A 27277-nucleotide genomic window follows, 5' to 3' on the forward strand; every position below is an offset into this window, starting at 1 on the left:
ACATAATTTATCAAAATCTACTTGAACAAAATGTGGAATTGCCCTTCAACAGTCATTGCAGACTTTATGAATAATCATTGAACATTTTCTGGTACAATGTATTCTTGTATGGAAAATGTGATTGTCTCATATGAGCACATTATACACGTACATCAATATGTTGTGAGAAGACTTACTGTGAATTTGACTGACTGTTTATGTAGAACCTAAGATTGACAGTGGGCTATATTTAGTGATCATGTTTGATGAGATGAAAACCAAGAAGTAGGCGATCCCTATCACTACTACATCTTCACATTTTAAATGTCCCCACAAACATTACTATGGCTTATCTGTTTTATCATTTAAAGGAAAAGTTCACCTTCATAGACATGTGGGTTGAGTGAATGCAGCAACATTAGTAGAACACATAAGTGAGAGTTTGAGGAAAATCGGACAATCCGTTCAAAAGTTATGAATTTTTGAAGTTTCTGCTCAGTTATGGCAGGATGAAAAGACTACTATAAATAGCTTGTGACGTCACATGTGTACAACGATATAAAGAAAGAATAAAGAAAATTCAACATACTGTATTTCCATTTCTCTCGCATAACAAAAGAACACTCAACTTCTCTCTTTCAGGAGGCAGGGGGAATAATATTACCCTTAACATACATCAGTAACAAGTCAAAGAAATGTGCACTTTACTCAAAAAGTAAAGTTTTGTGAAATTCTCTTTTTATTTTCCTTATATCATTGTATGCATGTGACATCACACACTGCAGTAGTCTTCTCATCCAGCAGTGACTGCACAGATACTTTAAAAATAATCATAAATTTTGAATGGATTGTCCGATTTTCCTCAAACTTTCACTGATGTGTTCTACTAATATGGTTGCATTCTATCAATCCTTATGTATATGATGGTGGACTTGTCCTTGAACCTGAATTTTACACACACAAATGCACAAACAAAACTCAAAACAGATGTCTTTCATTCATTTATATAAACATATATTTAATGTTACTCAAAAGGAAATATGCACTACAGTGCTTACAAGTATGTACAGTTTCATACAAACATCATTTATACATCTCTTCTTGAGTGCATACAACTACTCATGGCATACAGCCAGCCATGACAAGATAAAACATATAAATGGCCTCAGTGTGATATCTCATTTCTTCTCTCATAAACTTTCTGCTCCAAGCATTATTCAGAGAGCACTGGGCAGCCAAACTCTTCAGAGGGCTTCAGAAGTTACAGATAGAGGTGCAAAAATAAAACAAAGAGAGAGAGAGAGGGAGAAGGGAATGATTTCTCACATTGTAAATGTTTGACAGATATCAATTAGATTCCACATAGTCGATGCAGTACTAGAAGCTGGGAAAAGATTACTTTAATTTAATAGGCAAACAAACTTGATAAACACTCCTCTCTGAGTCGTGTTAGTGTACATCATTTCATCGCACCAATTTAGAATGGTATGCCTTTAGACAAAACATCAAAAAGAAGAAAAGGTTCGGTTTTGTTTTGTTTTTATTTGGGGGGGGGGGGATGGAGGGCATGTTTTCTGATGGTCATTACGACTACCCAACTTAATTAAACATTTGGTAATGCATAAAACAGGATTCAACTACGGCAGCTTGGTCTGATAATGAATAAGGAAATGATGTTCACCAATCCAGTCATGGTTTAAGAATAAATTAACCACTGACATTGAAAGTTTTTGTCTGAACGAGACTGACAAGAACTTGAAGCATTCAGAGAAATGAAGGACATAATCAAAGAACAATGATGTTTTTAATGGCCAAGGACACTAAAGATTGGAGCTGCATTTTGATGCAAGTACTGTCCTGAAAATAACTGCTTCCTCAAGATAAAAGTCTGATCAGAGATCGAGAGAGGCGGCAAAAGAGGATTTTCCCTTGAATTTCATGTTATACTGTTGCTGACTGCAAATTGGCATTATGAAAGTTATCAATAAATCTTTATATCTCATTTGATCCAAAGACTCTGTCCTAAATGTGAATACATGTACATCTGTGCACTGTCAGATTTTCTCTGGATACAGGCACAAGACAGGTGGACGGAATGTCATAATGTTGTATTTTGCGTTCGTCTGTTATCTACATACACTAAGCAGAATATACATACACTGGCAGCTGTTTTCTATGAACACCACAGCCACCACTGCCTGTGTACATTTACAGAATTTTACACCAGAAGTATGGTGACACACTTCATATGATATCGCGCAAGTGTGATTTTGAAACATTAGGCTGTGGCACACAGTAATGACGATGGAAGGGAAATATGGGGGTATTCCCATCACTGCTCTCTCAGTAACCACTGATGACAAGTTGTGGAATGGCTGACATGTTTCCATGTTTTCAACATGGAATGAAACGATGATAGAATATATGCAATTCCAGAGGACCGTGCCCACAGGTACACATGTCGATACTGGTATCAAGCACATTGCACATTTCATTTAAAAAGTGAGGGAGTGATGGACAAGTATCCAATATGTAAATTCACATCACACATGCATGCCAATGAAATAAACAAGAATCTCCATAAATGTCTGTCTCAAGTCACATGTCGTCCAAGGCACATGCAAGAATGTCAAAAGGTGGGATTCTTGGGAATCCTGCATGGTTGTCGAGGGAATGGTGAGGGTGCCAAATAGTTGGCATAGTTGAAATAGTTGAGAGATGTAAATCACACTAGGCATCTTCTCCATCTGAGTGAATGACTTCCTCAGTGCCCTAAAGAAGGTGAAATCAAACATACATGTACGAAAGACATTTATTTTAAGTGAACACCTGACTTATTGCTTTCTCATTGGAAGTCTACTCCACACGCTTTCACAGAAAGTTTCACAAATCTTATGCCGTCTTTCCAAATGTAAATTTCTGAACCAAGTACCTAGAGAGGAGAATTATTGGATTGTGCAAGGGGGGGGGGGGGGGTTGGGAGGGGTGGGAGGAAAAGTAAAGATCATAATGATAATGAAAATGATGATGATGATAATAATGATACTAATGATGATAATGATGATGATAATAATAATAATAATGATAATAATAATGATAATGATGATAATAATGATTATGATGATGATAATAATAATAATAATAATAATAATAATAATAATGATAATGATGATGATGATAATAATAATGATAATGATGATGATAATGATAATAATAATAATAATAATAATGTCCAACAATATTGGCAATAATTAAGAAGTTAATCATCATTACTTTAACAATCTTTCTAGAATGATAACAATTATAATGAGGTCTTTACAGAGCTGTACAGTTCAGTGCGTTCTATTCTGAGTCTGGTGTTTCACTTCTGCCTTTTAGGAATCTGAAGGTAACATCACCATGCTACTTCTATTTTTTTCCTCTCTTTTTTACTTTCTCTCACGTCCATAAGGTGAATGAGAAGGATCTTTGTTCCTGACATGGTGATACCTCATCCCACCATCAACTTAGATGCTGCTTTTTCTCTCCAAAAATTTTCAGCCAAAAAAACAATAATATAAAAAGTAATAAAAAAAAGAGACGAGAAAAGAAGCCACATAGGTACTGAATATGACAAATAACCGTTGAAAGGTGCAAAAGTGTTAGTGTATACAAAGAGAGAAAGATACGACAAATAAAGTAAATATTGCTGTTACATAATGCATGACTGATTTTTTTTTTCTCTTTTTATTTCATTTTTTTTTTGGGGGGGGGGGGCTCCTTGTGGAGGAAATTGAAAATGGAAGGAAGACATGTTCAAGTCTAGGGAACCTTATGAATAATTTGAAGTGTGTGTGGTGCATTTGCTATCAAAGTGTGAATATCACTGAAGTATGCATGGATTTCAAGACATGAATATTTCATCTTGCACAGTACAGTGTTTTCATCTCTCATTTGTCAAGCAGTTATACCTGGGAGGTCACACATCTCTGAGAATTAATATTTTGTGAATCAACCGATAAGTTCATTTGTTTGGATAGAACGAATTGAGATGGCTATACAACTTGAAATTCTGCACCTCTTGCATAAAGTATGAGTGATGATGGTTTGAATATTAATGGTGGATAGAAAGTTGTCACAAAGATCATAGGGGAGTGACATGTCATTAGTTTCTTCATCTTGTTTTAAATCAGTTTTTCATATTTGAAAAAAAAAAAACACACTTACTAGTTAATCATTCATTTCATGATTATCTTAATCCAAATGTCATTCATTCAATTTTCATTTATCATTATCACTTTGCAATCACCATGACTACACCAACTGACATTATTTTATAATCATTGCTTTTAAAACATAGATGCAGCGACTGTCTTTTTTTTTCACCATTCATTTCACACCAGTGTCTTGCATTGTGATCATGTTCCATGGTTTCTGATTTAGCATACTCGGTAAATAAAAGTTTCCAAGTGAGGTGCAGGAATTGGGCGGCTGCCATATATGGGTTTGTTCCAAATTTGTATCAAGTTCAGCAGAACATCATTCAATTAAAAAAAATAGCAAAGAAAAACTATACAATGACAACAAAGAAGGAGAAGATGAAAAAAAAAATTAATCAAAGTGACAGATAGAGAAAGAAGAAAAAAGTCAAAAGAAGTTGCAGAAGGAGCAGGCAAGAAAAAGACAACGCAGGAAGAGAGAGAGAGGAAAAAAAAAGAACAAGACCAAGATGAAAGAAGAACGAAGAGAAGAAGAAAAAGGAAGGAGAAGAAAAAGAAGAAGTGAAGAGATGGAATCACACTCACATCTGCTGCTATCTCCTCTGCTCTCCTCTGTTCATAGATCTCCTCTGCCTCCTGTCTTTCCTCCTCGGAGAACTCATCCTTGTCGAGTCGCTCCAACCTCCGGATGGCGATCAACACCTCCATCCTGTACTCATCCTCATCGGAGCAGGGATTTTCTGTTGGATGGTAGTCATCAGCAAAGGTATGAACATGAATGAATAAAAGAGATTGCATACACACAATACAGAAGAGGACCAGGGCCCCGTTTTATCAATAGATAAAATCGATTTTAAATTTCCTTACCACATAGGCTGCCATAGACTTACAGTTGAAATCATTATAATCAATTTTAACTTTTCATAAAACAGGGCATGGATGGGCTGAGTATCTGGGACATTGTCTGATGGACTAAGAATGAGGAAATCATCCCAAAAAGGACAAAATATCTGAAAAGCTTGACTGCAAAATAAGTAAAGCACCATTTTTAAATAATACAACCCATTGAGGATGGGCTAATTTTGCTAGAACACGCATTTCCCATAGACGTTTGCCTGAGTATACTCGAGACTCGTCCTCAGCAGGTTAAAGTACATGTACATAAACGTGTAAGTGACAAGTCTATCATCAGATAGAGCAAAATAACCTTTCCACTGATACTTCAATTGATACATGAAAAGGAATATTCTTGAAGTGATGATGAAAAATATCCAACTCTTATAATTTTCTCTGCTTTTAGCAGTGCTCTCTAACCACAAATATCTCAAATTCACAAGAATGCAGTTTTAAACTCATTTTGCAAATCAAATTCTTTATCTGCCTTCTATATAACCATTGAGAGCAAGTGACAATGAGCAGATTGTTAACAGCTTCACTGACCAAATACAAATATGTCTGTACCAAGTGTTTCTAAGGAGGTTAGCAGAATCAGCCATGTTTGAATAATTAATGTACATGCTTTCTTTTTGTAATATATAACAATTTAAAAATATTCTTATACAAAAGTAACGCATATGGGTATTGTGTATAGAGCAGTTCATGAAAAAAATTGAACTGAAAGCGGCACTAAAATCGAGCCATTACACAAAATGCTTGCATTTATACATTCTTTAAGATAAAATAAAATAAACAAACAAACAAATATGGCCTTGTAAAGATGACCTCAGGAGGAAATAAACTTTTTATGACATATCTAATGATCTTGCAGTTTTCATCATTTCTCATTATCTTTCATTCGATGTATCTTTAATGGTTGCACAATACCCACATAAAGAAGTCATGAGTTTTGTTTAATGATTAATGAATAAAACAGGGGGTCAAATCTGGTAAAACTGTTTACCAATTTGTGTTACTACATTGTGGAATATACCAGCAGTTAAATTGAGTCTAATATATGGAGGTGAAATCCATTTTGAAACTTGCATTAAACTCACCTTACAAAAGTCAAATTTACTGGGACATTATAAAGAACTTTGGCTTGCCAAACATTTATGGACTGCGTGCACTCCTTTGAATAAAAATATTACTACTGCTGTAACTTGCAATGACTAAAACTACTGTTCTGTAGCCACAGCCACTCATCTATCAGGGGTTTAGCCTTGTGCTGCTGTATCTGCCTTTACTGTATGCTATTATTACATCACATCTACTGGGCAACAAACCAGACCCTTCTATGACGGATTTCATCTTCTAAACATCAAAATGAGATGATGAACTTGTGTTGGCTTTCAGCTTGTGTTAGGTTGCTTCTAGAAAAAAACACCATTTACCTGATTTTCCATGGTAACACCAACAGTTCTATTTCAATTTTCAATTACCAGAGTGCGCAAAAGAATTTCACTGGTGGTTAAAAATATATTTTACCAGAAAGATATCGGGATGAAATATTTTCTTTTTCAGATAGTTTTGATAGGAAATGCTCAAAACAGCAGTAATTGGCGCAAATTAACAAAGCTTTTCTTGCAAATAACTTGATGCACTAACTAAAACATTTGTAAGTTTTCTGCTGTATTCAAACATTGTCTAACAGCAATCCTCTAAAATGTGAACCAATGTTGTTTGAATTTTTCATAACCATGCACAATTAAAATGAGGTAATATCAGTCCTGTATACCCTGTCAACAATCCTTAAAGGAGAACTCTGGATGATTCTCAAAATTTTGTATTTGCACATCCATAAATTGGTTTACAGTTGGTTACAGAGTCTACAGAGTTACAGAACTCATAGTGATTGGGATGAGGAATGAGAATGTTTCAAAAATTTATAACAAATTTCAGTGAGCAAGAATGATGACATGGACTCCGTTTACAGTGCGGGTCTAAGTTTACACTTAGACCCCGTTTACAGTGCGAGGCTCGGCCGCGGCTCGGCCGCGGCCGTGCCCAGCCGTGCTTCAGTGTAAACACGCAAAAGGCCAAATGCGAGGCCAAAATTGGCCTCGCATTTGGCCTCGCTCTAGAGGTGGTCTCGGCCGCGGCCGAGCCGCGGCCGAGCCCGGCATTTTTTGGTGTAAACGCAAACTGGGCCAAATGCGTGGCCAATTGCGCGGCAAATTTTAGTCTGGCTTCCAAACCCTCTGCCTGTATCTTTCACTATTCAGGATATTAACCCCCTCAACGTCGAAAACTAGTATAGTTTAAGGTGGTTTTGTCCTGCAAAGGATTCTTTCCTTCGGCAAAGGCCTTTGCCCGAACGGCGACTTCGTCACCACGGAATTCATTTGGCAAAGGGTCTGAAAACCAGACAATACCAGATTGCGTTTGTTTACAAGCAGAGCGCCACTATGACAAAATATTGAAAGGTTTGAATCAAAAGCGCGGCCGAGCCCAGCAGTGTAAACGGACAAAATTGCGAGGCTCGGCCGCGCAATGGAGGCCGGACTCGGCCGCGGCCGAGACCACCTCCAGAGCGAGGCCAAATGCGAGGCCAATTTTGGCCTCGCATTTGGCCTTTTGTGCGTTTACATTGAAGCGGGGCTGGGTATGGCCGCGGCCAAGCCGCGGCCGAGCCTCGCACTGTAAACGGGGTCATGGCAGCTTCACATAAGAATACACGGTTTGAGGCTCAAGGAAGCAGAACAAAACAAGAAAGTATGCATAAATTCCAGACAGGTGAAATTGTTGAGCAAGTAGTATTGTAATGGAATTACATTGCCACATAACTGGAACATGTGAGCCTTTATGTTATCATCCATGTTCAGTGTAATTTGTGTTGGGTTTTTCAGAGTATTGGTTTATATGCTTAATACAGGACCACAATAAATTCCAGAAATCTATACATGGTGCTATCGATTTATAAACTACATGATGTGATATTCTAAAAATCGTCTGGAATGTCCCTTTAAGGCTGAAGCCTAAAATAAATGTCTTGTTTACTGCCCATGTATTGAACTGGGAAATGAGAGACTGAAAATTGATAAACCTTGCTCTTTCCATGACCACACGTAAAATGAAACCATATCAAAACAATCTATTGACAAAGGTCTACAACAGAAAATTGTTTCCTTGTTGGCTGTGTATAGCATGGTCAAGTTCACTATTAGAACTGCCTCATTTATCAAGGTCAAGATTTTTTTTTTCTTTGTTCTTGGGTACCTCACATGAAAGGTGATTGATTTACAGTCGGTTTATAGCTTCTGATGGATGCGTCAGGGTTCTAATGCATTTGTGTGTGAGTACTGGTGAATGTGATATTGCTTGCTCCACATAATCTTCTGGCTTTATTAAAGGCATATTACACATACATTGCATGCATAAATTACACACTCAAATGGACCCATTCAGATTGGCAAAATCCCAGACCTTAGTTTTAACTCTACTGGCAGAAAAACCTGAAAAGAATGAATTTGATCGTTATCAAAACTTCCGCTGATTTGATAAGAAATGTGGAATTCTAAAACACATTTAGATAGAACAAAAAAAGTGTCCATTCCCACAAATACCATACAGTAGCCTGACTAGTAGTAACCGCTCACCCCTTAGCGCACGAGTGTAGTTGATGATGACCGAGAATATCTGCCCTACATTCTATAATACGCACTTGATACGCACTGCACGCACTGCACGCACTGCAGTACGCGTATGCGCAATGTTAAGAATCCGATGCTCAAACAAAATGCAATATTCAAAGTATTCACGACTATTTTATGATGTTAAAATGCAATTAGCCACATCTGGAGATTCCCGATGGCCGGAAAGGTCTCATCTACTGAAGTTAGTGAGTAGGCCTTGATTTTTTAGTTAAAATCCCGCAAAGTTGAGATAAGTCATACGAATAGGCGCTAGTTGTCGACCTGACGACTGTCGGCAAATAACTGAACGATAGTAGTCTACGTATGTACGTGGAATTGCGTACGCGAAAAGAAAAAGTTCGAAACTCGTACAGAGATGGCACTTGACTAGTTACCGCTCACCTCCCCCCCCCCCCCCCCCAGCTAACTATCCTCTTGGATCCCCGATGAAGGGAGAGGCCCCTGAAAATTCAGATTTTGAATTATAATCAAGGCAATTGGCATTTAATGCTTTCCTCTACTGTGACATTGCTCTTAGTATAGATAAATAAATAAATAAATAAATAAATATATATATATAAATATGGTGATCGTGCTTTTTCCGTTATGGGACCAAAATTGTGGAATCAGTTACCTCTTCAGTTAAGGGAACTGTCATCTACAGAGTCATTCAAATCCAAACTTAAAACTTATCTGTTCCTTTCATACTGAGGACTGTAATTGCTGTATGTCATTAATATTGGATTAATATTGTAGTTTTAATTGATATATGTTGTATTCTTTATTTGGTATCTATATATTTGCTTTTGTTTACCATTTTTTTCTTTGTTGAAATGTTTGAATATGTATATGCATGTAAATATATGATATTTTTTCATTTTTGAAGCGCCATGAGCACTGAAAAGTGGACCTGTGCGCTATACAAGTAGCCACTATTATTATTATTATTATCATTATTATTATTATCATTATTATTATTATTATTATATATATATGTATGTATGTATATATATATATATATACGGTTACAACTCGTTATTCATAAGGTTTGTTAATCCAAAAATGAAATAAGGTTTCAAATAAAAATCTCCCCGTCTCTCGAACATTAATATATCGAGTTTCCTGAAATACACATTCCAGGAAGTCAAAAAAGGAAATTGCAGCTATTGAAGCAACATCAGAAGATGATTTCATAACTCATATGAAATCCAAACAGAAAAGAGAGTTGAAGAAAAGAAAGGAAGAGAAAGAGAGAGAAACAAAGGAAACAAAGAAGAAGGCACAAAGACATTGAGAAAGAAGATAGAGATGAATTTGGGTACAGGAAATAGAAAGAAAGATCACAGAGATCTATGGGATTGTGATGAGGATAGAAGAAATGAACCATAAAGAAGAAATAAAACAGAAGGAAGAAATGAAGTTGGAAAAAACTGAATGCAAAAAAAAAGAGAGAAGTGAGTTTGGAAGAAGAAATGTAAAAGAAGAGAGAAGAAAACAAAGAAGATGACTCTACGAAGGAGAATAGCGTAGAAGAAACGGAAAAAAGAAGAGGAACAAAAAGGAAGGAATTGAATCAGATGATGTTGGATATGTATGTCCAGCATGCAGGAAAGAAGAAGCCGTAGAAGATCAATGGGTTTCTTGTGATTTTTGTGACACATGGTTGCACTTGGAATGCAGGGAACTAAAAAATAAGGTTGAAGAAGACATATCAAAATACATGTATCGGTGTCCTTTCTGCTGAACTGAACAAGTTGCTGAAAGGGGAACATTATCGCAGTCTTTCTCTTTTCCCTTCTTCCTTTTGGATAACCTCACGTACCAGTGAAAAAAAATGATCTTGTTAATATGTGTATTTCAATGGAATTTTCAAAATAATATTTTGAATAACTGTATATTCAAAATAGTGTTGAGTTATGTGTAGATTATGTAGACTTTTTCTTTTCTCAGAAGTAATATTTCTGTTACATGTTTACTGCATTTTTTCCAGCTATTTTACAATAAAGAAAACTCACATACATGTAATATGTGCGTCGACATTATAAAACAAATAATACGTATGAGCGAGCGGCCGAGAAATACCGGTATTTACAGGACTCAAAAGTGATATTGCTGTCATGACTATATCCCATAATATTTTTACTGTTTATATACCAATATAATACCACTGAAGTTTGTTTTTATGCACCTTTATTTCAGACATATTTGATGAAAATTACTAATATGACCAAAATTTTAAGCACAAGTATACTCTTGCATTCGTAAGATTCATTATCATATTACATGTTTGAATTAACGGTACATGTTTGAAAAGATCGCCAGCCTTATATTGCCTGTTTATAAAATGTTTGCAGACATACTTTTTTATAACATTTTTTGAAGTGCTCATAACTGGTATGTTTTTATTCTTTTTCAGCATTCCCTAGATTCATCAGAATGTCTTGGGGACTTTCCAGTCAATATATAGAATTAAAAGCTTGTGTGGTGAACTATATAAATATGTATAGTTCTTTTTCATATACTTATAATCAATTCCATGGAAATTGGGATAAATGATCAACAAGAGATTATATCAATGTGTGAGCATAAAGGTACGAGGCAACCACCCCCCCCCCCCTCCTCCTCCTCCTCCTCCTGCTGAGCGAGATTGTCGGTAATTATGCACTCCCCCCTTCCCCCCCATAAAAGTTGTGAGACATTGACATTATAAAGTTAATGGATTTCTTTGTAAAGTTACTGGTTTGCCACGTTTGTACAACTTGAAATGATCTAACAAAAAAATGGAAGAAACAGAAAGGAAAAAGGAAAAAAAAAGAAAAAGAAAAAAAAAGGAATATTAGAATAAAACAACGGAGTGCATATGCACATGAATTTATGTGCATTAGATCTATTCTACGTTTTAAATATTTTCATTCATCACTACATCAAAGACCTCATGAATCATTCAGTTCAGTACATTATGAATAATGGCTATTTCATAACTTGTATACATGGGAATCCTGTTCTAACGAGATCAGATACAACGAAAAAAAATTAGAAAAAAAAAATAGCCGCTCAGTTAGATACCCATTTACATAGCTTTGATAAGATAAAGTGAATTGAATGTCGTAACTAACATACGATGGGGTCGTAAGCTAAAATTTTAATTAAGTCAACCCTAGCTTATCGAAATACAAGTACTATTTCACTCGATTTTGCAATCCACAGTTAGCCAGTACGTGGTTTTTGTTTTCATATAAAACGCCGGGCATTCACCCATCAATCTCGTCAGGTAAAACATTCACGCAAAGCACGCATTCAACCTGATGCATCACAACAGGGAAGCTGTTTCCCTGGAAGAAATAAAAAACGAGAGTATAAATTGTGGTGTAAACTTTCACCATAGTACACGTGGTTTATATCAATAATTTGTCACAGAATGAAAGATAAATTCGGATTTTACTCACAGCTTTCATCCACGCGAGTTACGCTAAATGCAGCATTGATAGCGCGATTACTTTACCTTTAGTTGCATAAATTTTGCTTCATCTCTCTCTCTTCTCAGATGTGCAGATTGATCAGAATGAGGCTAACAAAAGGCAGGCCCCATATACGATATGATTATATGATTTGTCAAATCTGAAATATCTGATAACATGTGTCGAGAAAAAAAAATAATTGTAATTATCGCGAGAATGCTCTCTCATTTTTCCTGTCGCATTTCTTGTTTTTCTGTTCATCAATATGACGTCGTCATGATAAAATGCAGGTAACCCAATTTTAATTGAGCTTTTATATATAAAGTGTACATTTCACAAGCGTTCGGATACAACGAGAATCCGGATATAATGAGCAAAATCACCCGGAACCGACGATCTCATTATAACGGGATTCCCATGTATCTGTAAACTTCTATTTTCGCTATAAGCAGACCCATCTTCCACATAATAAAAAATAAAAGGAGATAATTTGGTAAAGCTATTCACAATAAAGTATCAAAGTGAGCGGTTACTAGTCAGGCTACTGTACTTGCATGAACTAAAGTGGCGAGAATGGACAAACACACAAACAAACAAGTTAATTTCACCATCACCAAGCAGAATGAGTGTTAAATATTGGCAAAAAGATGAATGATCAAATATAACCTAACTTGTCAAAATACAAATCAAAACAAAATAAAATGAAGTAACCCACACATTTCAGAGATTGTGTATGTGTGTGTGTGTGTGTGCGTGCATGTTTTTTGCAAAATTTACAGGCACTCGATTTGCATTTGCAATGAAAGACAGAACAAGAATTAAAAAAAAAAAATCTTCTTCCCCCCCCCCCAAAAAAAAAAAAAAGGTAAGCAGCTCTTGTGACAGGTATAAAACTGGTAAGCCTACTTAAGAGGCAAGCTCCTTTGTGAATCTCACTTGATAATATCAGAACCAAAGACTTGTAAGAAGGCAAGCCTCTTTGTGGAAATAAAAAAGTCAAACATGTGAATTCAGTTAATTAGAATCATTAGTAGAACACAATGTCAGTGAAGGTTTGAGGAAAATTGGATGATCTGTTAAAAAGTTGTGCCACCCTAGCTGTATCAGAAGACTACACATTCTGTGATGTCACATAATGGAAGATGATATAAAAGAGATACAAAGAGAATCTCACAAAATATTAGTTTGTATGAAGAGTGCACATTCCCTCTACTTTTACTGACATTGAGGATGGGCTAATTTCGCTATTACAAACACACATTTCCCATAGACACCTGCCCCGGCCAGTATACTCAGGACTCGTCTTCAACAGGTTAAGGGTAATGTCATTCCTCCTGCATTCTGAAAGAAGTATCAAAGTCAACTGCTCTTTTTTATGCTAGAAAAGTGAAAATAAGATGAATTTTCTTTATAATTTTTCTTTATATTATTTTCATGACTATAACAATAAACATCACAAAATATTGTCTTCTCATCCAAAGATGGCGGCATGCACCGAGACTTTAAAAATTCATAACTTTTCAACAGATTGTCTGATTTTCCTTAAACCTTCACTAGTGATGCCTTCTACTAATATTGCTGGATTTACTCAGTCCACATGTTTTGGTGGTTTCATCTCCTGTAAGACTTGTCAGAAGGTAGTAAGTCCCTTTGTGACTCTCACCTGATAATATCAGTGCCCTCAGCTTCGGAAGACACTTCATCTTCGCCATCTCCTTGACGTCCCCAACATTGTTGCCGCGCATGTTGATATACTGCAAGTTCTTCATGTTCTCCGAGAAGCCATCCAGCTTCTTGATCTGGTTGTCACGGAGATGGAGCGTGGTCAGGTGTTCCAGCCTCTCTAGACCCTCCAGCTTGGAGATGAGGTTGCCAGCCTTATAGAGAAAACATCAAGGCAGGAATAGTCATAATTGAATTCTACAATGTAATTACAGGTGATTCCCATTATAAAGGAGTCCTTGTGATAGGCAGTTTTCTTTCATTGTATCGAAATTTCTTTATAGCCAGATAATGAAGTATAAAGATTATAGATAATAATTTAGCAGTGGCGGATCCAGGAGGGGGCGCACTGGGCACGCGTGCCCCCACTTTATTTTTTGTTCAAAACAAAAGAAATAAAAAGAAAATGGAGGGGGGCATGTGCGCCCCCTTTAAAGGGGCATAGTCCCGGTAGTATAGATGGCGCTGTTCATGATACTGCCGATCACCGTTAGCATTGATACGAAGATTACCAAAGTTGAGCTGTCATCAAGAGTAAAGTGCGTAGGTGTTGCTAAGTAACGTTGCCTTTGTTGTCTTCTTTGCGCATCGCGCAGTCTGTAGTAATGCCAGGGTGCGTGCATATGTGCTTGTTATTATGACATCACAAAAGAATTAAGTTTGCTTAAGCTGTCATCCTCCTCAGCCGAATCATGAGCCGAACTGTGATCAGACCACTGACTACAGTGAATCGGACTTCTTCGGACTCGGGAAAGTAGGCCAAAGCGTAAGCGCCAAAGTAAAGTCGATAGCGTAGGTCTCTACAGGAAACTTGCGCCGTGCGTCTGCGTACACATTTGACTAAAACACCGGGACCATGCACCTTTAAATTTTATAAAGGTGCCCCCTCTTCATGAAAATCTGGATCCGCCCTCGTTTGGGGACCTGAATTTTTATTTTGTTGTACCAAGAGTTTTGTTATAGCTGTGCTCGTTATAATGGGAGTGCAATATACAGACCAGGACATCACAACATTTTTCATATTCTAAAACTATGTGCTGTAATCAGGAAGAGTTCCATGGCAATTAACAGAAAATGCACAAAATACACCATGAGAGAAGAGTTTATGTTTTCCCAAAGCAGTGGACTAAAGCAACAATCTAGAGGATATTTTGAAATGGAGCAAATATCACTGAAGTATGCTTTTATTTTTAATGCTGTTTACTTGTTCTCACTATTAAAGTGTCTTGGAGTCATCATTGTTACATGAATCAGATTTGGTTTTAATGTCATTCTGTTCTCTTTGCATGACATGATACTAATTTACCATACATTTTCATTCATTACTGTGCAACAAAAGGACAGACATGTATATAGGAATAATGGTACGAAGTACACTGTATATGGTTTGAGTCATTTTGAGCATCTGCAGTTTGTGTGCAAACTTCTCTACAAGCAACACAACAGTCATGCCACACCAGAACACAAGGATGTCTTATTCTTTTTCATTTTTTTTTTCTACAATGTGGTCAACTTCAGCCACCAACTGTACAGTAGCAATGATTTCTTTGATTTGAAATCCCTTTTGTTGTTCCTCAAAGGGAACATACAATGTAAAATATGAATGCTATAAAAAAAAAAAAGTCCATGCTACTTGGTATTACATAACCTGTTGAGGACGGACTGATTTTGGTACAACACACATTTCCCATAGATCCCTGCCCGAGTATATTTGGGACTCGTCCTCAACGGGTTAAACTACCCTATCTAATGCAAAATGGGTCCTGCTAGAAGTATGCAATATGGGCAGGTAGTAAGCTAGGACCATTTATTACATGCTTTGATTTGTGAAGAAATAAAGTAGGTTATAGGGCCTATACTTGACAGGTAATATTTGGACAGCCATCATGAAAGTGCAATTTTGTGCATTTGTACAACGCACAAATGGCTAACACTAACATAAGTAATTATCACGTTAATTTGGGCATTGTACCATTACCTCTAAATGATTCATTCCCTTGTGTTTCTCTTTACCACTTTGAACTTCCTTAATTGTCACAGGACTTGCGACTTCTCTTTACCCACTGAAGATGAGTCCCGAGTATATGTCTATGGGGAAATGCGTGTTGTAGCAAAATCGCCCATCCTCAACGGGTTAATTCGCATGCAAGATGAAACCTAGCCTTACCAGGAGACTACATGTATGGCTTAAGCCTTGTTACAAGACTGTGGCTTTTTTTTTGTTGTTGTTCAGTTGTTTGTATATGTTTGATTCATTGAATATGTACATTAGTATGCTAATTATATGTGTGTACTTGTTATAGTGCTAGTTATATTCGTGCCTTGAGGATGTAGAAAGAAATTACAAGACAGCATGGGACAATCATGCAGACACTTAATTCACACATTATTATCATCAGCTTTGCTTTGCATTCTGCATGTTTACTAGATATGCACTGCACTTGCAGGGTACAGACAGAAATCTGTAGAGCTGTTTTTTTTTTTGTGTGTGTGTGTTTTTTTTTTTTATTGTTTTGTCTGCCAGCAGGGATGGTCATTCTAAGTTGAGTCAATAGGACTGTGTATTTTGATTCAATGTTTCTGGCATTGCAAAGGGTTGTTTTGACATATGCCTACTTAAAGACCATGCGTCATCAAATTTCATAGAACCATGGGTGTTAACACCTGCTGCTTTATCTGAGATATCTTTTTGCCTCGCTATCATGAGCAGATAGACCGAGGCACAACATGGCAAATTCCATGCCTTAAACGGTCATAGAAAATGAGCCTTGTGGGGAAGACATGATATACATGTACGACCCTCGATTCTTTCCATCTTCCTTATCATCCATCGACTCCCAGCAGAATCTTATCACTGCCTTTCAAACGTGTCCTGGAAAGCAAATAACAAAAGCCGCATTCACACACACCCAAAATTAACAGCTTTTGAAACTTGAGTTTTGCAACTCAATGCAAAAAAGCGTCACTTCATGTGTGTGATGGATACAAAAAATATGTGTAATTATTATGATTCGCATCACAATACAAAAAACTTACACTCCGACTTAATTGGTAGTTTTGAAACATTGCAAGAATGTACAGTGTGTGTGAACAACATGGAGATGTTAACAATTCACATTATATGCAACTCGTCAAGTATAGGCCCACACACTAGAATGGCCAGGGTCACATTCTGGTCACTGTTTTTTTTGTGTGTGTGTTTTGTTTTTGTTTTTTTTTTTTGTTAAAACATTGTGATAATTTGTTCAGTTAAGCAAATGTGAACAGTGGCAAATAAAATAAAATTGATTTTTGCACTGGATTGCAAAAACCAATAATTCCTGTGTGTGAACGCGCCTAGCTGGAGCATGCCCTCATCAGATGAGCAAGTTTGACCTTGGGGAAAAATGTTGTCTTTTTCTATTTAAATGAAACTGATATCAAGCCTGTGAGAAAAGACAGACCATCACAAAATGAGCTGCTCATACCTTTCATCCATTGCATCATGATTTGCAATGAATGCATAACGAGCTTGGAATCCCGCAGACCTGAGAATTCACCTCAGGTCTTTGATCATTACAAAAATCACGATAAGAAGAATGAACAGACAAGGATAAAAAAGGAGAAATCCAAAGGATGCAAGCCTTGACAATGGCACATGACAGTTACTCCACAAATCAAAACAATCCTGTCCTCGATCTGCTCATAATAAAATCATGATATTTTCCTCCCTCTCCCTGGTGAGAGTAGCCAATAAAGACAGAAGCCATGGCCAAGCCTCACAGAGTGAGATGACATTTAAGTATATCATGAAATGATATACTTTCAACTCTGAAAGCACCAATTTGACCAACTCAAATGACATTTTGGAGAAACGGTAAGGATATACAAACTGCCCCAAACGGCAATCACACGATGACTCACGTACAGGGAGTATGCAAATACATGAAGTATGTTACCTCACAAAAAGTGAGCAATGACAACCAAATTCCACGAATGATCTTCTCTCCTCATAATTTTTCTAATTACATACAGTATCTGGTATCATGTAGCTATCATATCTACTTTAAGATTGGTGCAAGAAGCCACGATCTCATTGTGTTATGTGCAATGATATGATGATCTTTGTAGATAATTGTATACAAGTGAGATATTTATACTGTATATTTGGAAATGCCAGTTCAGTTACTGTCTAAACTTCTAAAACACATTTTGCAGTGCAATTCTTATATTCGACTCATATATGTTGTTCTATCTTTTGGCAATCAAATGTCATATTGTTTTGTATTTAGTTAGCATCTCCGAAAAGAAATACTAGTAATGAATACACATTCTTTTTTTTTTTTATTTCCATTCCACCTGAATGTATAAATTATGTACAAAACAAATAAAGTAAAACATACCCTGTATTCCCATGTCAAAAAGTACAATAAACAAATTTAAATGGAATTTTATATAAAAACCTCTACTCAACTCCCTTCCCAACTATTCAATATGTTCATATTCATACCTATTATATTCATATTCATACACACACACACACACACACACACACACACACACATTAACAAACATATTGCTAGAAAGGTAATTCTGAACAACCCTGCCTAACACATATTTTACTTAAGTTTCTTTGTTAGAGTTCATTGGCTTTATATTTCTTAAAAATTGGCGTAACAAAGTAAAAACACAGTACTCTTTTGCTAACATATTGTAATATAATTTATCAGGAAGGCAATTTAATGGTCGCCAGTTGCTCCACCAAGAAGTGGGATCTAACTTCTTATGCATCACAGAAGGCTGTTATTCTTGCAACTATGAAAATATGAATTGAAACCAGGAATATCAATATAAAATATTCTACAATTTCCTCAAGTGGCGGAGGTTGTGTTTATCTTTCACGATACCGAGTGTTTTGTTGTTGTTTTTTCTCTACACCTCCCTCTCTCTCTCTGTGGCAGAGTGGTAGGGTTTGTTGGCCTATCCAAGAGAGTGAGCATGTTTGATGGAATTAACATTTTATCTTCTTGATATATTTTGTGTGTGTATTACGGTGTGTGCTTGAAAAAGGTGTGTGCACGTATTTCATCACTGTACATGTAAGTCTTCTTGACTGCACTCAAGATCCCCCATAACTTTGGCTGGACTTTCGCTTCACAAATTGACTTAATGACATGGCCAGGTTGAAAAAAAAAAAAATGATCCATCACAATTAAATCAAACTAAAATATGGAACATTTATTTTCAGAAATTTTTTAATTGACTATTATGTAGCTGAGCAGCAAAAATCTGACAAGCATTGAGATGGACTGCTTGCTCTATAAATAGTTGATATCATTTTCATTTGTTTGTTGGACATTTATAATTCATCACTATCACCATTCTCTATCTTTTGCTTTCCTTTTTTTTTTTTTTGTCGATGAGAAGTTCGTTTTACATGAACTCTCTAATGGTCCACTCTCAGTGTTTCTTGTGTATTGTTAACCCTTAGTTTGTCTTGTTTGCCAATTTGCACACAGTCTATAGAGTACTTCTTTGTCTTGAAAAACAAAAATTGTCACTGAATTAATTGATGTTGTATCTCCATGGAATTCTTGCTAGACTGAGATACTTTGCTACACCTGAGTGAACTTACTCATCTCAAGCTAGGTCAAGTTTGGATGAATTACAAAATGCTGTTGAAATGAAAATTGGCAAGTGTATACTACTTTGTGCCTCAGCACATAAAGGGTTGAGAAAAATTTTCTACTAAGAAATTCACAAGTTGGCTTTCCACAGACTTTAAATAGCAATCTTCCGTTAACTTTTTACATGCCGGACAAATTTCTGCTCTTTGGAATTTATGTGTATCATTGGTATACAAAATGATAATTCTTGAGCACTTGGCACATCCATATCATATTGTTCCTCAATATCAGAACAGAAAGATAAAACATAGCATCATTTTAGGCTGTTAAAAAAAAATAATAAATAAATACTTACCAGAAAGAGGTTTTTCAGGTTGGGCAAATAAATTCCCTCTGTGCTGGTCAGCTTGTTGCCTCGTAACTCCAGAGTGTGTAGTTTGCTCAGCCTGGACGGCTCCAGACCACTGATAATGGTGATCTCATTGACTGAAAGGGAGAGGGTCATTACTGTAAATGTTGATATTTTCACGTGATTAATTTTTCGCGTTGAGCAGCTCAATACACGGTGCACATTTGTCAACCCATTCAAAACGTGCAGAGAAAATTGTGAAGAAAAACCAAACAAAGATATAAGCTCTTGAATATAGGCCCGTTCACACACAAGGGAAAAAGTGCGATTTAAAAATCGATTTTCTTATCGCGATCAAAATTTCGAAATTTTTTCCAGTGTGGACAGAAAAATCTCACTAATTACCGCGATCCTTATCGCGATCCAACTCGCACTATTAGTGCGATTTTTCAGAATAATCGCGATTATTTTGCCAAGCGTCGTGTGTGTGAGCGCGATCGAGATTCGGAAATCGGTATTTTTAATCCCATCGTTCGTAGCGCGTGCGAAACTCTATTGGGATTGCGGGGTCAGTCTTCGGTCATGCAAGATTCGCGCATGCGCAGTTTGGCCACTGATCGTTCTTTCCTTGCTGCGAAGTGCGATTTTTCCCTGTGTATGAACGGTCGAAAAAAAAAATTGAAATTTGGATCGCGATTGAAATTTCGATTTTTGTTGTTTGTGAACGGGCCTTGTGACTTGATTGTATAACTATACTGCTTTTCAGACACTCAGTGGTGGGTACCATGATAATTTTTGTGCTTAAAACCACAGCAGGATTATGTGCTTACAATGTAGAGTGACCTGGAATGATGTAGGTAAGACAAGAGGAAGTAATCACAACAGAGATGCCACTGTATATGCCACGTATTTTGCAAAATGTCTGATTTTTTTGTGAAATTTGTGAGTCAAGTGATAATTGCAAATTTAGCAACACGACTACCCTAACATATCAACACTAAACCCAACACTAATGTGACTTGCAAGGATATATGTACATTTCTCCATTCATTACTATACGTCACGATTACTCATGATTAACACTTTAGAATAACATCTTAACCCATTAGCAACTGAACCGCTTTTTTTATAGTTTTACGCTTCATACCATTTTTATTGTTTGCATATAGAATATATAATTAATAATTTGAAAGAGGTCAAAGGTCAACAAAATTATGTCAGAATTACTTTTGTGACACACCATTCTCTTGGTTAAGTCTTAATAGGCTTTCCAATAAACATAACTTATAATAGACAAAAATAAACAAGCAGTGAGCTATTTTACATTATTTAGAAAGTTGTCGAAATGAGAGTAATACTGCTGTACCTATTAGGAAACAATAGGCCATTATGTACATGGGAGCAGTGATATAAAGATGTTCAAGATATCACTTTTGACACATATGTGTAGGTCAGTTGTGCCACAAAACATCATACCATATAAAATTTTCGCAATAAAACTAAAATATAAGGAGATATCACTACTTTTCTCATTAAACCGTAACTGTACAGACGGTTTAGCCTGGAAACATTTGTATTATAACTATTGTTCACATTGGCCCGAATTCACGAAGGTGGTACAAATGAAACCATGGTTTAAACCATGGACAAAAACCATGGAGCGCCAAGTGTCGCATGGAATATTTCGTCACGAAATCAGTCATTTCGTCAATGAAATTATTATTTTGTAACAAAATGACAACATTTCGTAACTAAATGAACATTTCGTCCACGGAATTATAATTTCGTTAACGAAACTTGTCATTTTATCGACGAAATGACCAATTTCGTAACGAAATATTCCGTGCGACACTTGGCGCTCCATGGTTTTTGTCCATCGTTTAAACCATGGTTTTGTTTGTACCACCTTCGTGAATTCGGGCCATTTTGTATATCTATGATACTGGTTCAAATTTTTACATTGGTTGTTTCTATCCCTATCTCACATTTTAGAACTATTTTGAAGCAGTAATGCTGGGTTTTTGTTCCATCTGCAAATGGTAAATTATGCCTTTAAGAGTGAACATGAAGCATCAGCAAACATTCATACAATGTGCAAAATTTAAAGGTTACTGTGTAACAACATGTTGCTCTACTGTGTCTATCATTGAGATGTGCAGTCTCCTTTATACAAAACTAAGTAGGTCTCTTTTGCAGTCTTCTTCTCACATTCCAGTCAGCTTACACAAACAGAAAATGGGAACAAGAATCTGGATTTTACCATGAGTGGCCTGAATGAAAAATTGCGATATAATGCTTTCCACTTAAAGTCATCATTTCAAGCTACGATTGTTTCAACTTACGATCTACGCATTTATAGTTGCAAATGAGTATTATTTTAATACTATGCAATACATACAATGAAGTTCTAGTACATACATTGTACATCCATTGAGCTCATAAGATTTTTTTTTTTTTTTTCACGACACTTACAAGATAGATTCAATGATTCAAGGAGGGGGTGATTTACTCCTTCTGTGGTTGTAATCCTGTTGTTTGTGAAACTTGCCATCTGCAAAAAAAAAAAAAAAAGAAAAGAACAACACACAATTAAATAAGTTATGAGCATACATCTATGCAATGTGACCTGCTATATGATATTGTATGTTTATATATCTTGCCTTTCTATGTAAACAGATTTCAAATCTGTTGATATCAACAGAAACTGAAATAATATGATCTTCTCAACATAAAATTGGCTAATTTCTATCACACTGTATGGCTATGAATACAATATAACATCTACTTGAAATGGTGAACAATGAATGTGCACCATATTTAAAGTTACATTCCTGGTCAAGACCCACAAATTGTTCAATAAATGGGATTATCATCTTTGAATCATATCTAAGCACATTTATTGAGGTACCTTTCATACCTAACTTTACACTGCATGACCAATTTCAAGATTTAAAGCCATGGGTGCACAAGGAATAACATTATCTTCAATGTTTCTTGCAGGATTATAATCTAGGATCTCTTTAAAAATTTGTCAAAGCACTTTCTACAAAGACCGACACTGGAAATAAATCACCTCACTAGCAAAGTTTTAAAAGATTATTTAAGGGATTCAAATGATTGTTTAATACCTGCAAGTATGGTAGCTCCTCAAGCTTAGCTGATGTTAAAAGGTTTCTGTCACAGTTGATAGTCAGTAAGTGGGTCAGGGAGTTCAAGGGTGAAATGTCACGAAGGCTGTTCTGGGAAAGGTCAACATACCGCAGATGGATGTACCCACTGAGGATATTGACGTCAGTAATTTCTCTGTTGGCAAAGGAAAATTCGAAGTAAAATGAAATAAAAGCTCAGGAAACAACACATAAAAAATTATGAAAATAAGACAGTAGGCTATAGTGCTCACCCCAAAACTAGGAACCGCTTCAGCGGCAGCGCCGCCCAAGTATAAACGAAATCAATGTACAAAATAAAACCATTTTTATGTGTTATTTTCACTGTTTAATTGGAACCATAGTCCACCTCATCCGGCCATATTTCAGCTGAAACACTTTCATTGTTTATCATTAATGTCTGAAAATGATAACTAAATTTTGAGGTATAATCACAGGGAAGGAATATTGTTTTCACATTGTAGTGATCATGCATTCTCTATCAAATCCCTGATGAGTGTTTACTGACAACTGCAGTTGTAACATTTGCCATGGAGTGGTAGGACATAGTTTGTGGGACTAAACGGTGGATCTACATAGGCATTTTGCTTGCGGTCACATCAATTGTCGTCAACTTCTACTCACTGTATATACACTTCAGTGCGAGAGTGGCAAGTTACCTTTTCCACATGCTTTTCCCAAATTACTTTTCTGTACATACTGTAAATATGCTTCTGCATATATGATATGTTATTTGTGTGTATATGTGTGTGTGTGACAGAGAGAGAGAAAAATGTGTTTGTCATCGATCATGTTTCACAATGTACGTGCTGTTCACTCCAATGGTGTAACAGAGACACAATCAAGTTCCCAGGGCTGCCTATAACTTGGCATTGGCAGGGATATGTGATATGTCTTGTAAAATCTTTTGAAGGACATTAATGGAAATACATGTAAGGTTTATTCCATTGATACATTTTCAACTATGCAACTTCTTTGTCATTTGAGTAGCATTTCATGAGACTACCGTATTATGGTTCAATTTGCAATAAATCTGTTGTAACAGTGACATTTTCAAACATATATAGATTCATTGATTTCATGATGTGTGTAGACTACTATCTCAGTAGCAAATCAAAGGGGGCTCAAATCGGGGCTACATGTACCAACCTTGAGTGAGAGTCTGGAGTGAGACACTGTGAGGGAACGGAGGATGGAAAGGGGACACTCCCCTTCCCCTCCCCCCCCCCCCTCCCTTGTACAGTAGGGAGCTTCGACAATTTTACATTTTAAATGGTGCAACACGTACTCCATAAATAGCGGGTGGGCCTGCAGGAAAACTTCAAAACTTTGGGCTTGAGCGTATTGTATGGGCAAAACATCAGGGATTTTGGTGGCATTACCTTTTTCAACCTTTCTATTTTTGAAGTAGAGCATGTGTGAGAATTCATTTATCAGAGTGAGACAGTTAGACTTGGGCAAATTGCACGAGAGTTGGCAGCCATGTTAAAATACATATAGGCCTACCATACCTTTCTTTCACATCCAGTCTGACGTAAGCATGAGCCAGTCCATTGCCTGTTTTACAGAGTAATGACAGGTTCTCAGCTATGACATCCTCCGTCAGTGGAACTTCAGGGAGTTTCTGTCATGCATTAAAAAAAAAAAAAGATAGAAAATGTACTGCACATATACCACACATTTTTTTTTTTTTTTTTTGTATCTCTAACATGAGTAAATACTGTAGAAGTTGAAATTGGTGTGGAATTTTCGCACATTTCTTGCAACCAAAAGTTAGCTAAAAAATATAAGTATGTAAATATTTTTACTTGCCATATATCGTCCAGTAATTAATGACCTGATTCTGCGGAATTAAAAACATGCCAAATTCATCTTCCCCAGCCGAGCATGAAAAATTACCCTTGCAAAAAAAAGAAAAAGAAAAAAAAAAGAAGCCACTTTTACAGTACATTAATGGACAGACAGATATATAGAAAGCCAAATACAAATTGGGACCTTAATTATGACTTGCTCATCAAATCTTATGATGTGGAGGTTAATATCTACTGTGTGATGAGCTCTTCAGAATGTACCACATCTAGGACAGTTCATCTGCCATTATATTGACTAGGCAAATATATTCTTGACACATACAAAATTGTATATTACTGCAGAACACAAAGTGTCTTTTGTACATGAAAGAACTTGCTTCTTTATCTTTGAAATATTATGTGTAAGAATATACATGTGAATGGAGAATGGGAAATGTTACACACAGAAACATTGACCTTGGGTACATAATCATGCTGCACTTTCATGTGTTTGTAGGATTATACTGGTACTCAAACCATCATTCAAATAACCATCTATTAACACTTCTAATATTTATCCTTTATCAATAATCTAATTGTAATTGGTACTTTTGTTTGATTGCCTGAAAGTAATTACACTTTTGTCTCTTTCTCAAGGACAAAGACTCTTGATTTACATAAGTCTGCACAAAATAAAAGAATGTATTAAAAAGGGAGTAAAGTAGGAGATCCTATGTAAATGTAGGTTATGAGGTCGGTGGATCAAAAGAAAAGGAAACAAGGTCAGTGAGAGACTTTCAATTAAATTAATGAAACTACATGAACTGTGCAATTAATGGCAAGGCAACTATAAATAAATGGGAAATGATGTGTAAAACATTCATGCCCTATATTTACCTCATTAATTGTGAACTTGACCTAAAAAGTACATTTGAACCACAACCCTAAAGTCTACAGTGATATTCTTGCACCAAAATGTTGATCCCTTGGAAAAAGATCCTGTGCCACTGTGGTACATTCAGAACTATAGTGGTGACATTAAAATGATAGCAGCTGTGCAACAGTGTCATAAAAAAGATGAGTGCATTTTGATATCATTGTCTTACAGGAGAGGTCATGTTACTTTGAAGCCTGAAGCACACTACATGACTTTCTGTTTGTTTAATTTTAACAAAAACCCAAGTGTCGTAGGACTAGGTCGCATGACCTTATCGGAAGGTTTGGGCATGCTGAATTATTTCAAGTGGTTGTGAGTCCCTCCTCAACTTTCAACCAATCATGATCGTGTATTTCATTGATGTTGTGCATTTTAATTTTAACTAGAGAAAGTTATTCTGAGAGAGCAGATCTCCGTCAAGCAGCTCATTTCCATCACTGATCTCTGAAAATTGCCCATTTCCCGATATGAAGCCTTTTGTTATGTCATCAACTTCCAGCTGTGTGGCGCACCTCGCCCTAGCAGAAACTAGAGCATGCACTTTCGTGCACGTATGCAATCCTCAAAAAAATGTGCAGCTTGAACTCCGATTGAGTCCGACGTTCATTGACCCTACATGCCAACATATCGAAAATCCTTCATAAAATCCATAAAAATTCCTGGATTACTAGACATTACCAAAATTTAATCATTTGTTCCTTGTGTCATTTTCAACCTTTCCTGTTAAACTTAAACTTTAAAGTTTCATCCAAATACATACACTTTTCAAGGACAAGGTCAAGTTATTTAGCACACAGACAAACAAACTACCCAACCAACAAACAAACAAACCAACACCAATGAAAAAATATTTAGACCTCCTCCCTTGGCTGAGCTGGAGGTAATACTAAGAACGATTTTCATGTTTCATTTCACTATAAAATAATCATGTTGATTCTTATAATCTACTTTACATAGAGTAGACTCTGTTCTACCTGTCTAGATAAAAATGTAAGTAGGCCTACTCTACCATCTAGGCCTACAGTCCCTAGGCTAGAGCTTACACGTGGTTGTAGCATTTACGGTTCCATTCAGTCTTTTATTCTACAAATTGACCAAGCGACAATCTATGATGAAAAACAATCTATTAGTATGAGATGTATCCGTAGAAGAGATGAATCTACTCCATCCCGAACTTTGCGGAAGTGCGGAGGTCTTCGGATTTCTAACTACTGCAACGCCATGACCTCCCCGTGCCCGCAAGGGGACCACTCCGCTGGTAATCCGTTTACCTCTTCTTCCTCCTGCTCTTGTTCGTTGCCTTCTTCTTCATCACCTCCTCCTTCCTGGTCAATTTCTGGTTCATCAACTCCCTCCTGATCTTCGTCATACTCTTGGTCATCATAGTCAGACATTATTGCAGGTTTTGAAAGCCCTTTTAAAGGCTAGAGAATGTATAGATGAGATTTACTTGAGATATAATCACCGCCGACTGCTGGCTTTACGGACTACGGGTGTTC

The 27277-nt window shown here is 36.5% G+C and overlaps 1 protein-coding gene across 1 annotated transcript; it reads right to left on the reverse strand.

Moving 5' to 3' along the window:
• Positions 1-700: 700 nt before the first annotated feature.
• On the reverse strand, positions 701-27277 carry LOC140238470 (leucine-rich repeat-containing protein 23-like). The gene is made up of 8 exons (XM_072318373.1): positions 27050-27277; positions 24563-24675; positions 23013-23187; positions 22357-22435; positions 19891-20021; positions 13871-14084; positions 4764-4918; positions 701-2751 (listed from the first exon to the last, which is right to left on the reverse strand). The coding sequence occupies exons 1-8, from the start codon at positions 27170-27172 to the stop codon at positions 2710-2712; spliced, it is 1032 nt and encodes a 343-aa protein (XP_072174474.1). The 5' UTR covers positions 27173-27277; the 3' UTR covers positions 701-2709.

This window comes from Diadema setosum, chromosome 15, assembly GCF_964275005.1.
Source record: "Diadema setosum chromosome 15, eeDiaSeto1, whole genome shotgun sequence".
NCBI lineage: Eukaryota > Metazoa > Echinodermata > Echinoidea > Diadematoida > Diadematidae > Diadema > Diadema setosum.

Coding starts and splice junctions, on each gene's coding strand:
- LOC140238470 (XM_072318373.1), bottom strand. CDS start 27,172: ATGTCTGACTATGATGACCAAGAGTATGACGAAGATCAGGAGGGAGTT. Junction 23,188..24,562: donor AGACTGGATGTGAAAGAAAG/GTATGGTAGGCC, acceptor CTTTGCCAACAG/AGAAATTACTGACGTCAATA. Junction 14,085..19,890: donor ACCTGAAAAACCTCTTTCTG/GTAAGTATTTAT, acceptor TTTCTCTATAAG/GCTGGCAACCTCATCTCCAA.